This window comes from Rhamphochromis longiceps, linkage group LG4 (assembly GCF_057381845.1).
Source record: "Rhamphochromis longiceps isolate RC_006_pf linkage group LG4, R_longiceps_female_GT1.1, whole genome shotgun sequence".
Classification (NCBI taxonomy): Eukaryota; Metazoa; Chordata; class Actinopteri; order Cichliformes; family Cichlidae; genus Rhamphochromis; species Rhamphochromis longiceps.
Window position 1 is genome coordinate 18,240,231 of NC_140560.1, and position 13,916 is coordinate 18,254,146.

The following is a 13,916-nucleotide window of genomic DNA, read 5'->3' on the forward strand; positions in this document are numbered from 1 at the left end:
AGACTGGAATAGATTTGCTGGCTCTCTGAGTGCGCTCAAGCGCTCAAGTGTGATTAAGTTTACAGCTTGTGTGTGTGTGTGTGCGTGTTCATGGTTGCAGTGTCGTCAGATGGTTCTTAAGCAAATTAAGAGCTCCGATCAGGATTAAATTGTGCTCTTCATTGTGTGTGTCAAAGACGGGAAGTTAGGATGGGAGGGTGAACATGAGATATAAGTGAAAAACATGCAGAACTTCATCATTTTGTGATTGATTTCTCCTCACACAACCACTGAGGCTCCGTTTTCTCTCTCTATCACTTACGTAGGACCTCACATCACTACCAGCACCTGGAGGGAAGCAGGCCGGCAGCAGTGTGTCTAAAGCCGGTGTCAGCAGCGGACGGAGCAGCAGCCTGGGCAGAGGCAGCAACTTAACTGCAGCTGTTAGTAAAGTTGGCGGGAGTTTGAAAAGAGGCAGCCTCAGCCACCCGGGCTCTGCTGGTCACCCGGTTGCCAGACAAGCATCCCACACAGCCAGAGCAGGTCCCCGCCTCTGCAGCAGCCGAAGCTTTTCATCCCTCCACACCACCTCCCTCTCTGCTGTTCCCTTCATGAGAAGCAGCCGCTCTCTCAACAGGCTCGACCAGAAATCTGCCGGAGAAGGTAACTCCACGCATGTTTCATCTTTGTGTCTAGTTTTCTAGTTTTAAAATAAATATTCAGACTATCCATTAAGGCTAACTTCCTAAATAGTTTTCTTAATCTAAAGATGAAGAAGTTGCTGATTTAGAAAGAAAATAATGATAAATACACTGAAAAGGACTCACAGATTGTTTTTTATCTTCACTGCTGCCTTTATGTCAGAGTCAGACGGTGCATTAGGGAAGTCACAAGCTAAGAAAGGACAAGCCTCTGGGAAGAAGACCCTGAACTCTAGTCGGTTGTCTTCCTCTTTGGAGAAAATCAGGTTTGGTTAAATTCGTTTAAAACGCTGAAATGCTGCTGTTTTTCTAATGAAAAATAAATCTTACATATGGTCTGCAGTCAGTATTTCCTGTTTTGTCCATCTGCTTTTATGTTTTTAATCAGAGGTAGCAAAGAGCCATGCCATGGAAATAATGCTGACAGAATGAAAACAAGCAGCTCCCCTCAGCTAGCAGAGCCTTCCTCCTCTTTGGTTTCCACCAGTGCACAACACCATCACTGCATCAAAGCAAAGAAACTGGTACTGTTAATTTTGAGATCTTATTTATGTATATATGACAGTTTTCTGTTTAAATCTTAACACGCTCATGCTGATGAGCTACAGACCATTCTGTAAATATCTTATGATAGTGGGTTGAAAATCACTCCACATAAAGGCAAACCCAAGAATTTAAATATCCATATTTATATATTTAGACAGTAGGAATGGTCCTGGCTGGAGTTATTCAGGTTATTAAATCTGTGCCACAGGCATCTGTCATTGGCTTTGCACCATTCACTATTTTTGAGAAAGGACAACACCTTTATTACACTACAACTCCCATTACTGCCCTTAAATGTGGGTGATTGTGGCTCAAGAGTTTGCAGTTCGTCTTGTAATCGGAAGGTTGCTGGTTCGAGCCCCGGCTCCGACAGTCTCGGTCGTTGTGTCCTTGGGCCATTTACCATTTAAATGAGCAGTTACTGCATAAAACAAAACTGACAATAAAGGGCAAGCATCTGTGCATTAGTGCATGGGCTGGGTAGCAAGAATCCAGCTTGTTATTTGCTTCCTTCTTGATTTTTTAAATACATTTGTAATACTTTAATGTTTCAGATCATTAAACAAATTTTAATATTAGTCCAAGATAAGTTGAGGAAATATTAAATGCAGTTTTTAAGTGATGATCGTTTATTTCGAGGAAAACTTGTTTGATATTAAACATTAAAGTGTGACAAATATGCAAAAACCCAAATTTATCACAGCCCTGTAAGTTTTCTAGAAAAATAACAAAGTCATCCAACATTTTAAGTAAAGATACTGGTGTCACTGCAGTGGGAAACCGTTTTAAGCCAAAAAAATCCTTAAAGGTTCGGTGATAAAAACTGTGTCCACTTTCACAGACCACAGACGGGGTGTACACGCTGTGTGCAATGACTGCTGGGATGAAACGGAACTGGGTCCACGCAGTGTTCAAGAACGTGCGGCCCAGTTTTACACATGACAACACAAGGTAGACTTTTTTAAAAGATAAGTGCTGCATCATTGGAGTGCTGCATTATATTAATATATATTCTAGTGGGTATGGGATGATTTTTGGAAGGTTTATGATAGTCTAAATACTTATAATCAAGCTTAGTAGATGAATTTACTTAAATTGTACTCACAGCTCTCTTTCAGAGCCGGAGACTCAGCAGCTGCAAGAACATGGAATGAGCAACCAGAGAGAAGTTTCACATCAGCAGCAGGAAAAAGAGGACTCCAAAGTGCAGGTAGAAAGAGTGCAGAGCTCAGTCAATGGAAACGCTTCATTGTCTCTTCTCCCTGGCTCACCTGGTGCTCCAGCTCCTACCGATTCTCCATCCCAGGTGGAGGAGGAGGGCACAGCTGCTCACCAATGCTCATTTCTTAGTGGAACCACACAAACTGGTGAGCCATTAAACGAACTCAGACTTAGGTAACTTATTCAATGATCTGCTGTGAAATCTAAAATCATATCTAGTTATACTGACACATGCCATAAATATGAATCTAACAGAATGTATGTTAACATATTATATATATATACTTTTCTTTTTTTTAAAAAAACAAACAAGCATGTGGTCTTCTGTGCAAAGGGTGGGAAGAATGCCAAAGTCTCAGCTCAGTGGTGCTGCCAAAGGACGTGGTGAATGACAGTTTGAACATGCAGACTGCAAGTGAATATCAGACTAAACAGAGTCTCCAGAGGGAAGACCAGCAGGTAAACAGCACCTGTGATTGCACAAAAGTTGAGGAAACTCTGGCATGTGAGCAGCAAACTGGGCAACTTGTCAAAGAGGTGAGATTGTATTTGCATTTCCACCACAATAACAAGAACACACGTGATATATTTTCTTATGCATCAAACCAAAAAGCAGAGTCCAACTTATATAGGTACAAAAGTCTGATCTTTGGTCTGCATTTTTAGGAAACATCAATACAGATATCTTTAATCTACTAAAGAAAAATGAATGAATGAATCAGTCGAATAAATGAACACATCCAGTTTATTACTCTTTTTTATCAGCTGGAACAAACTCAGAGGGAACTGTCTCGACTCCAGCAGTTAAACAGGAATCTGCAGGACGAGCTGCAAAGAGAGAAAGAGATCCATTCAAGGGATTGCTTTGGCGCACAGGTATAATGCATGAGACTCCTTAAGTCTTCTATTTAAATCTAGATTATATCAATTTTCTCCCAGAATCCACACGAGTCAGCTCACCACACCTGACTCCGTGCACAGGGACAGACTGTTGAATATAACAATAATTCCAAACTGTAACAAGAGCAAGAGTAGAGCTTCACTGTCTGCTTTCAAGGCAACAACCCAGCAAGACTAACCCACTGTTGCTTCCTTATGAAGCTGCCCAAAGAAGCTCATCAGAGCAATGCGGAAAGGCCAGCACACACACACACACACACACACACACACACACACACACACACACACACACACACACACACACACACACACACACACACACACACACACACACACAAAGAAAGAGGGAGAATGGAGACAGACATGGGTACATGACCTGGGACACAACTGGGTTACAGGATATTGAAAGGAGGCACAAAAGATGAAACTAAACTCACAGAAACTAGAACAAAGAACATAAACAGCAGACTGAAGCTCAAACACAAAACTTATCATAACTTAGAAAACAACATATTCAGACAGACATCGTTATATTACACTTTCAAAAACGCAAGTCCAGAAGTCAAAATCTGACTCCGGGACCGTGACATATATCTAGTCCGATGGCAGACTTTCCTTCAGAGAGCATATTGAGCACTTGAAAAAAGGGAAGGTTAGGCTGAGTTTGAAATAGGGCCTGTCTTAATGTATCTGTTAAGAAAACACATGTACAAGCTGCTTTTTTAAATGCGCTTGATTACAGTTAAATAATTTACATGCAGGCAGCTTGTTCTGTAAAATATGTCAATCCAAACGTGCTGAGCTGTGTGCTGTGCTGACTGTTCATGAATAATGCAACAGTCGAAAGTAGCTTTTTACTTGTTGACTTCCTTTCATACTGGTGTGGATTCTTTGGCAGGTCTCCTTTGAAAAATAAAAGGTAAAGATTAAATTAAAATAAATAAACAAATAATAAATAACTAAATAAATAGTGATTTCCCTCTTTGTTGGAACAAAACCAGGGAAGTTTAGCAGTTAACCATCAGCCATGGACACTGATAAATGCCATGATAGTATCAATTAGCAAGGGCATTGTTGGCTAGTAGTGATATTCAGTTTATATTCCGGTGCATCCTTAAATGTTGAGCAAATTTCCAAGTTAAAATGCTTTAAAGCAGCAGATTCCATCCATGAAACGTTAACTTTTCTTTTCTGTCAGAGTTTCTAGCCCTAATACAATACAATACAATACAATACAATACAATATAAAGTTTTCTCTTAATCAAAACCTTTTGTCTTGTAGAATAACACCAACTCATCTTCACAGCAATCTTTGGCTCTACAGCGACTGCAGAAGATAAATCAGGACCTTCGCTTTGAGCTGGAAGCACAAAAGAGAAGTCAGGAGGAAGCCAGAGAGGCAGAACTACGGCGAAGAGTAGATCTCTTAGCCCAGCAAGCTCAGCTGCTGGTTACGGGTGACGCCACTGCACTCGCACAAGCCCATATCGAGCAAGATCGCCAGAGGTTTGAGGAGCGGCAGGTGGAGTGGGAGCGCTGTGTGACCTCACTGAAGTCCCAGCTGAACATCAGCGAGGAGCAGAGGAGGGAGTCCGAGTCTCGCTTGACACAGCTTCAGCAGGAATTAGATAGCTACCAAAACCTTCAGCTGGAGGCTGAGAAGCTGCGGAAAAATCTTGATGAGGTGTCAGCAAAGCTTCATAACTATGAAGAGACTCAGGCTCAAAAAGATGCTCGGCTACAGAAGCACCTCATGCTTCTTCAAGCAAGTCAGGAGAGGGAGCGACGGAGCTTGATGGCAAGCCTGGCGCAGGCTGAGCAGCATTCACAAGATCTCCAGGAGAAACTGGACAGGTCTGAGCAGCAGGTGGAGAGTCTCACTAAGACCCAGACGTGGACGAGAGAAATCGAGGTGGCACAACGGCAGCTTCAGGAAGAGCTGGCACGTACAATATCTGCCATACAGCGACTCCAGGAGGAAAGGGAGCAACTCGATCATCGCTGCCTTGAGCTGCAGGATCAGTTAGCAGAGGCAGACAGGGAGGTGGGCAAGCTGCAGGAGCGCTTGAAAACAGAAGAAACGCACTACTACAACCTGGAGCACACGTATGAGAGAGTCTGTGAGGAACTGCAGGTGGCACTGGGAAAACTGCAGCAAAGGGAGTCTGATACGCAGGACATAAGAGAAGGATATGAGAGACAACTTGATAGGAAGGAGCAAGAGCTGAGTGAAGTTTTGCTAAAGATGGAAGTCTTGGGTAACAGCTTGGAGGAGACGGAAGTGAAACTGAATGAGGTGCTGAAAGCATGCACCTGTGCCTCTTCTCAGCTGCAGGATAACTCAGCAGAGACTATTCAGCATAACAAGAGGCAACAGCAAGCAACACAGCATATCAATGTGGAAAAGGATATAGACAGTTACCAGTTGTCTAACAGGTCCAATATCGCAGATGTCAGCCTGATGAATTCTAAAGAACCTGCAGAAAATGGCCCAAAATCACTGGATGAATCATATCAATACCTCATCACTGCAGGAGATGACCCAGAGCGCTTTATGTCTGTAATCCAGCTGCTTGAAACCAAGCTTTATGTAACGGAGGAGAAGCTAAGAGACATCACACAAAGGCTGGAGGAACACCAGAGTCACATCAGCTGCCGGGACCCCCAGCTTTGCTCCCAGCTGACCCAGAGTCGAGCGACTACCCAGCACCTCAGTCTACTTCTTCACAATCAGGCCAAGAAGAGCCAGCGCTTTGCCCAAGAGACAGAGAATCGCTGCAGGATGCTAGTCGGCAGGTTTCAGGTGGCTCAGAACATCATACAGGCCTGCAGAGAGAGACTTCATGCTAGTCCCCTCGATATTCCAGACTTGGAGAAACAGCTGGCTACGGTCGCTGCCTGTCTTCAGCAAGGAGAGAAAGATGCAGTGAAACACCAGCATGAATCATATAATGTCAGCAAAGGAGAGGGCAAGATCCTCAATGAAGAGAAATCAGCCGGGGCTAAGAGTAACATGAGTAAACCGACTAATACTTGGTCCTCTTTGGATGAGGGTGGAAGTGTTGAGAGGTGCTTAATGAGGGAAATATTCGTAGTAGAAAAAATCGTGTCTGTCCTTCAGAGCCAACATGGTCAGATAACCTCAATATCAAGAAACGATGAGGGGGATGTGGCACAAAGGTACAAAAACATAATCGCTCGAAGAATAGCGTTAAAAGCACAAGAAAGGATGCGATCTGAGAGAACAGGGTGTGACAGCGATGAACTTTTAGAAAGTTTAATCTGTACAGTTTGTGCTGAAGAGGAGCTAATTTATGCTGCCTTAAAAATTCATCAACAGTACGAGGGTGTGACTCCAGTAAACAGCAAAGACGCTGAGGACCGAATGACGGGTCTGGCAGATATCAGTCCCTCGGAGTTGGCTTCTTATGAGGAGAGACTGCAGGAAGATGCCAGGGGCTTGGAAGAACCAGAAGAAGAGGACCAATCAGATAACAAAAAAATGGAGGAAAAGAAAAAACCAGACTGGTTAGAGAGGCTAATATCCCGGCTGCAGAGAAGGGCTACATTTTTACACCAGCTCTGCCTGGTAAACTCTGGTGACAGCAGACCTGTCGGTGGTGATGACATGGAGCATAGAGGGAAGGAAGCTGCTGCCTTTGACTTAAAATGTATGCTGGACCACGCAAAGTTAATTTATTTGTCAGAGCGGATGTACATGGATTTAAAGCAGGAGTTTCAAATTGACGTGAACAAACTGGAAGAGCAGCGCAACGATGGAATAGAGGAGCAGGAGGCCTTAAATGACACAATATGCCAGCTTCAAGAAGACAACGGCGCGCTGAGAAAAGAACTGGAGCTGGCTGAAAAGAAGATAATATCAGTAGAGACCGGGAACCAGAAACTCCTAGAAGACATACAGAAGATTGAGGATTATCATGCAGAACGAGTGGAAAAACTGGAAGGCGAGTTTCAGGAGAAGATAAAGGAACTGCAGCAGATCCACGAAGAGGAGATGAAGCACTTACATGGCTACTACACCAAGTCCTGTGTTTCCAGAGAGAAACAGAGCAAATCCCGCACAGAGGCACCTCTTTACATCCCAAATACATCTTGTCTACCAGAGCAGAGTGTGATGGAGCGGGAAACAGAGGAGGACTTTGGGATCCAAATGAATTACAAGAAAGATTTGGAAAACATTCAGGTAACCAAGACTTTGCATCACGTGAGATAATTAGTCTTAAAGTATGTATTTTTAAAATTCATTTTACAGATTTATTTTTCTCTATCAAGTTCAAATTCTACTTTCATCACTTTATTCATTACTTTACTTAGTTGAAGCCTTAAATCAATTAGGGTTACATCAGAATTAGCAAGGCTACAATGTAACTATGGAACAAACACTATTCCTAAAAGTAAAAATACAATCACTCAATCAGCCACAACTGTAAAACCACCTGCTTGATTTTGGTTTCCCTCCTCCTGGGAAATCAGCACTGACTTCTGCCTTCCCCTCAATTCATGCTTACTCCATCTGCCATTACCTATTAGAAATGCTGTTAAATCTAAATGAGGATGTGGTCCCAGCTAGTCAATGAATATACCGCAGCATCCATGATTTCTCAGCAGAACATTGAATTCTAAATAAATAAATGATACTGATTTTACCTGTTGCTGGTTTCAGTGTTATGGCTGCTGGTGTAGATTTCTCTACACTTTACATATATAATAATCAGCCACTTTGTTAGTACCCCAGGCTGGTACAGAGTTGGGCATGCTTTTGCCTTCAGACCTGCCTTATATCATGGCACAGATTCACAGTGATGTAAATTTAGTCCCTATTGATGTGACAGCATCACACATTTCCTGCAGATTTGTCGGCTTTACATCCATGACACGAATCTCCTGCTTCACCAAATCCCAAACTAATTATAGGGTATAAAAATTTGTATCTTGGTAGATTTAAAAAAATGTATTTAATGAGATTTTTCCAATGCCTGACTAAAGCTGGCAAGGAAACAAAAAAATTGTCTGCAGTTTGTGGAAAATTGTTTTTTACTATAATTTATAGTACACTATAATTTTATTTATTTATTTATTTTAACGGGTTGTACAGAAGCTCCAAACGCAATTTCATTGTTCTTTGACAATGACAATAAATAAATACTTGATACAAAGGTGCTCTGCTGGATTGAGATGTGGCGATTGTGGAGGCCATTTGAGTACAGTTAACTCTTTGTTATGTTTAAGAAAGCCGTTTTGAGTGTATATAGACTATATCAAGCACAAAAGTTATTTTTGGCTGCTCTCTTATTCACAAAGGTCGTCGCAGCAGCTACCTCCCCCTCCTGACACACCACCCGATGGATTTGGGTATCCTCCTAAAATTAAACCTATTAGGCAAATGTGAAAACCGTCACACCACAGAGCCACTCATATCGCACAACAACCACCTTTAAATATCATTATAGGCTTCCTGTGAACAGGAGTTGACTGCTGTGGAGGAAATGCACAGGGATCTGATAGAAGACTTGCAGCAGCAGCATCAGAAGGAGGTGGCTGAACTTCTGAAGGAGAAAGAGCAGCTCCTGCAGGAGGAGACAGCCGCGACAATGGCAGGCAAGCAAGAAAACATGGAACATAAATGCACTGTTGTCAAAACATTTTTATTGCTAAGTTGTGTTTAATACTAATTAATAATACATTTGATTAATTAGTTGTAAGAATGCTATATTAGAGTTATGCCTGATAGGAATAATTCCACCAAGGCAGTACTGAAAGTAAGTTCTGCTTCTCGACAGCTATTGTGGCAATGAGGAGGGCTCACAAACTGGAGCTAGAGAAAAGCAGACAGTCCCAGCGCATCATGGAAAGCGATGATGTCACGCTGCTCCACGGCGAATACGAGTGAGTGACGTGTGGTTTCAAAATGTTTGCCAACCCCCCCCCCCCCAAAAAAACCAGCTTGTATTTTATTGCAGCATTTACTGTAGAGGTGTTGTACTGCATTTGTACTTGTTACCTGTACTTCATATCGTGAGCAGGTAACTGTTAATGGTATGAAATGTTTCTAGAACTGCAGGTTAATTCGTGCTATTTTTTCCCTCTGTGTGCAACATCATTTTCATTTACAGTTTTTTCTGAATGCTTAAACCCTAACTGTGATTCCTGTAGCACAATCTCTAAAACTATTCAGACTTATAGCAAAACCACTCACTGAGTTTGCAAAACTAAAAGCACAAAAACTGCTTTGCACTCAGTTTGCAATTTTGTAACACACACTTTGCAAAACGGTAGGCACAATTCACTGCACAACACTCAATTACCAAATTTCCAACACACTCCTAGCAAAAGTATACACATGTATGGCTATCATTAACACTAACTTGCCAACTGTCTGGCACACTTTCACATGTGAAAACTTTTTTAGATAATTAGTTCACTTTGCAATCAGCCTAAGCACTATAATACAGGTAAGCTGTGTGTGCGGAGTACAATGGAGGGAGCAGAAAGAGTGAGAAGAAGAGGAGGCCGAGGAAGAGGACGTGGAGGTGAAGAAGTAGGATGAAGAGGACGACAAGGACAAGGAGGAGCAAGAGGAAGACGAGGAGGGGGGAGAGGAAGATGAGGAGGGGGGAGAGGAAGGGTAGGAAGAGTAAGAAATAGAATTGCTGATGACATCAGAGCTACAATAGTGGACCATGTAATCAACCGTGGAATGACCCTGAGGGTAGCTGGCCAACGGGTCCAGCCTAACTCGAGCCGCTACACTGTAGCAAGTACCATAGGGACATCTTGAAATGAGAATCGGTTAGTACAGTCACTTCGCACAAAGATTTGTAGCACTGCCATATGCCAATGAGAAACACACCAATACCATTGATGTAAAAATACTGAAATTGTTACTTTACAGAATTGCTAGATGACCAGATGCTGGGGCAGAGGAAGCATGTTCACTGCAGACCAAGTAACCCATATAGTCATTATGGCGATTGCAAATAATCCTATACTTGGAAATAAACACTTGTGTTTGTTTTGATGTGTTTGAATAAACACCAGTACTTGAAGTTTGGATCCCTCTATGCTTATGGATCTATGACAGAAGTAGCTCAAACTGACATAGCCTACCTTGTGCACAGAGAAAGCAAAAGCCAGATGTGTTTTGTATTCATACCATCAGTGTGCAGTTGGCGCATTGTGTGCTTAGTAGATGATGGCTTGTGTGTACTGTTTGATACGGAAACACCATTTTTACGAAGGTGTGAAGGGTTAATCTAGCTGTGTTTGCTTTTGCAAGAGAACTACAATGTTTTGATTATTGGGTGACAGGTTTTCTTATTTGTGTGAAGAGTTTTGCAAAATTAGCCAATAGTTACAAAAAATGTGCTTAAGCAATCAGAAAAAACTGTAACAAGATTGTAAATCTGTGGGATGTAAACTGCATTTTTAGATTTAAAATATGTTTCAATAAAATATTGCTGTTGAATTTTGCTGTCTTTTTAAGTTTTGCATTGTGTTATTGTTTTGGCCATAAGTTTAACAGTTTTGAAAACAGTATGTAAGTACATGCAAAATGTCCTGTACGTACAAAGATTTTTGGCAGTTGTTGTGTCTGAGTGAGAAAATAATTCATGAAATTTGAGAGATGTAGTCATTGAATGCATTTTGTGCCAAAACAATGATAACTGATCCTCAGTTTAGCCCACATAGACTTCTGTTGTGCTCACCGTGTGAGGAGTTTTGCAAAAGTGACCTAAGTATTGAGAAATGTGTCCTAGCGTCTGTAAAAAACTGTAATGAGAGTGGTCATCATTGGAAATCTGTTAAACACAGACGGCAAATGACAAATACACATTCTTTTATAATAGCTGTTTTAAAACACAATCTTTACTTGCAATAAGATTCATGAATTAATAAACCAGCGCAGATCATGGAGGAAGAGACAACTGCTTGCTTTCCCGTTCGTCATCATCTGTGCTTTGCTTTGTCATCAAAGGAAGGAGATCCAGTTATTGCAGAAGGAGCTGGAGATGCTGTCGGTTCAGCACACCGAGAAATGCCTGGAAAACTCTCAGCTCAGAGAGGAACTGCAAGATGAGAGAAAATCAATGATGCAGTGCCAAAAAGAAAACCAGGAACTCAAAAAGAAACAGGTAGACAGACTTCTTTTCACTGAGCTTATATCAGCATCTCAGGAGAGATGCACAGAGAGGGAGTGCTCCCTGCTGTCCATACAACAGAGTCCAGAAAATACAGCTCCTGTATGTTTAATTATTCCAAACAGGCATCAGCAACAGCAATAGTCCAGTTCCTTATCTGCTCATCTCATTTATATTTAATATAGTTAGACGGAAATTATAGGCTGTGTGTGTGTGTTGATACGATTAATCTATGTTACAGGTGATTCTGAGGTCGAGGGAGGCAGAAATTCAGTTTCTCAGACAGGAATCTCATTCTCTCAGAGAAGAGTTGAAGATTGCTCAGATGGTAGTAATTTTAATTTATTATTATCTTTTTTAACTTTGTTAGACTAGACTTTTGTCATATGTCAACTTTTATGTCGTGCTTTATATTTACTTATTTACTGGAATTAGTGGATAAATATAACAGCAAAAAAACAAAAACAAACCCCCCCCAAAAAAACAAGTGATCCACATCAACCATGTTTAATTTACAATTTAACCTAATATCCTGTATGTAGTAATATATATAACCTAATCCAAAGTGTGTGTGTGTGTGTGTGTGTGTGTGTGTGTGTGTGTGTGTGTGTGTGTCACACAGGACAAAATATATGCTGAGAATAGGCTCAAGACCCCCTATACAAACAGCCAAGGTGAACCCCACCAACATGTCGATAGGCTTGGTGAAGATTTTAAGTTCTCCACCTGGTCTCCAAGAAGAGTCACTGCAGGGCCAAGCCACGGTGAGACACGTTTCACAATGTGAAAGTGTGAAGTGTGTGACATTCATACAAAGTGTGCTGCCTCAGTGTGAAGCCTGATATCATTTATCAGCACATAGGTAATAAAGTTAAACTCAAGTATAGACTGTTTTGTCTTTCCTCTTTCCCCCCCTCAGATGACTCTGAGGGAAAGACAAACACTGCTACTTTTCCAAAGAAATCATCCCTCGTGCGACAAATAAGAGAGGTCAGATCGAAGGTAAGAGCTGATGCGTCTTCAGTTTGACCAGAAAGCAAAAGTATCAGTTTTAAAATCTTTAAAAAGTAGATTCTACTGTTGCAATCTTGTCTGCAAACACTTTAAAAAAGCGCACTTACCGATTCCTCTTATTAATTCCATAGAAATGAAGAAGGTAAGTAGCAGTCAGAAGCTGCTAATCAAAGCTTCTGGCTGCTACTTACCTGATCATCAGCAAGAGTGAGCAACTCCATGTAATCAGAATTTGTCTCAGTTTGCTGGTCTGCAGGATTCAGGTGTGTTATAGCACAATGCCACAATCTTCCCAGGAGTGGGCGTCCAGCGTGGACTCCTGGCAGCTCAGTTTAGGTTTGCAAAGATGTATCTAAACAAACCACAAGACTTCTGGGACACCAAAATTGAGATGTTTGGCCGTAATGCAGAGCACCAGAAAACCAAACAGAGCATATAATCGTAAACACCTCATACCAACTGCCAGCACGGTGAAGGAGGGATGAGGAGTTTGGCATCTTGCACTCATTGATTCTACCATGAACTATTCTAAGGTGAAATGTAAGGCCGTCTCTCTGGCAGCTAATGTTTGGCTCAAACTGGGTCCCGTAACTGGACAATGATCCGAGGCACAGCAGGAGATCCAAACCTCAACTTGGCCAAAGAGCTGTGGAGACAAATTAAGAAAAAGCTGTGTATAAAAAAATACTCCCCCTCAAAAAACCTCAATGAACTGAGGCAATGTTGTAGAGAAGAGTGGGCTAAAATTGCTCCACAACAACGTGAGAGACTGATAAAGTCATGCAGAGACTGATTACTTCAAGTTATTGCCGCTAAAGATGGTTCAAGTAGTTAAATGAAGAGGTGTAGTCAGGTTTTTTTTTATAGGGGTTCACTTTCTCTATCACATGACTACAACTTTTGCCCTCTATCATGACAAAAGACATTTAACAGATAAGATTTATTATTTAAATCATTTTTGTGCATCTCTTCATTCCTCAGAGTTTAAAAGAGGGCCTTTCTGTCCAAGAAAGGATGAAGCTGTTCGAGTCATTCTGATCCAGAGAAGATGACCAGCTGACATCAGAGCTTTTCAGAAATCTGTTTTATTATAACCTTTTTGTGTGTTGAATGATCAGAACAGGACACTAGAGGGCGCAACAAACACAGGTCATTTTACACATGCATTCAGTGCATTACACAGAGGTTTTGTAACTTAAAGACAAACTGTATTTTTATTGAAACACAGCTCACATAAGCGTATTGGATCACTTGTATTTGACATTATAGGCCACATAACGCAACATTTACCCTTCCAGCAGAGGAAATACATTCCTGAAAGAGAAGAGATGCTACTGTACTTTTATTACCTTCATATTTATTCGAAACAGCTGCTTTATGACTTCAAATAAATGAG

The 13,916-nt window shown here is 41.5% G+C and overlaps 1 protein-coding gene across 5 annotated transcripts in view; it reads left to right on the forward strand.

Moving 5' to 3' along the window:
• Positions 1–13,645, forward strand: part of LOC146671391 (uncharacterized) — a 15,378-nt gene extending 1,733 nt beyond the window's left edge. Inside the window, exons 3-17 of one of the 5 annotated variants that reach the window (XM_085403597.1) lie at positions 306–642; positions 844–946; positions 1,069–1,204; positions 2,068–2,177; positions 2,334–2,593; positions 2,761–2,984; positions 3,213–3,323; positions 4,630–7,551; positions 8,819–8,966; positions 9,149–9,254; positions 11,344–11,500; positions 11,748–11,834; positions 12,129–12,270; positions 12,426–12,508; positions 13,502–13,645. In XM_085403597.1, coding sequence (XP_085259723.1) covers positions 306–642; positions 844–946; positions 1,069–1,204; positions 2,068–2,177; positions 2,334–2,593; positions 2,761–2,984; positions 3,213–3,323; positions 4,630–7,551; positions 8,819–8,966; positions 9,149–9,254; positions 11,344–11,500; positions 11,748–11,834; positions 12,129–12,270; positions 12,426–12,508; positions 13,502–13,558 — 4,983 coding nt within the window. In that variant the 3' untranslated portion in view covers positions 13,559–13,645. Of the gene's footprint in view, positions 1–305; positions 643–843; positions 947–1,068; positions 1,205–2,067; positions 2,178–2,333; positions 2,594–2,760; positions 2,985–3,212; positions 3,324–4,629; positions 7,552–8,669; positions 8,721–8,818; positions 8,967–9,148; positions 9,255–11,343; positions 11,501–11,747; positions 11,835–12,128; positions 12,271–12,425; positions 12,509–13,501 lie in introns of those variants that run through there. The other 4 variants (XM_085403599.1, XM_085403598.1, XM_085403600.1 and 1 more) reach the window with 4 other exon arrangements.
• The last annotated feature ends 271 nt before the right edge of the window (positions 13,646–13,916 follow it).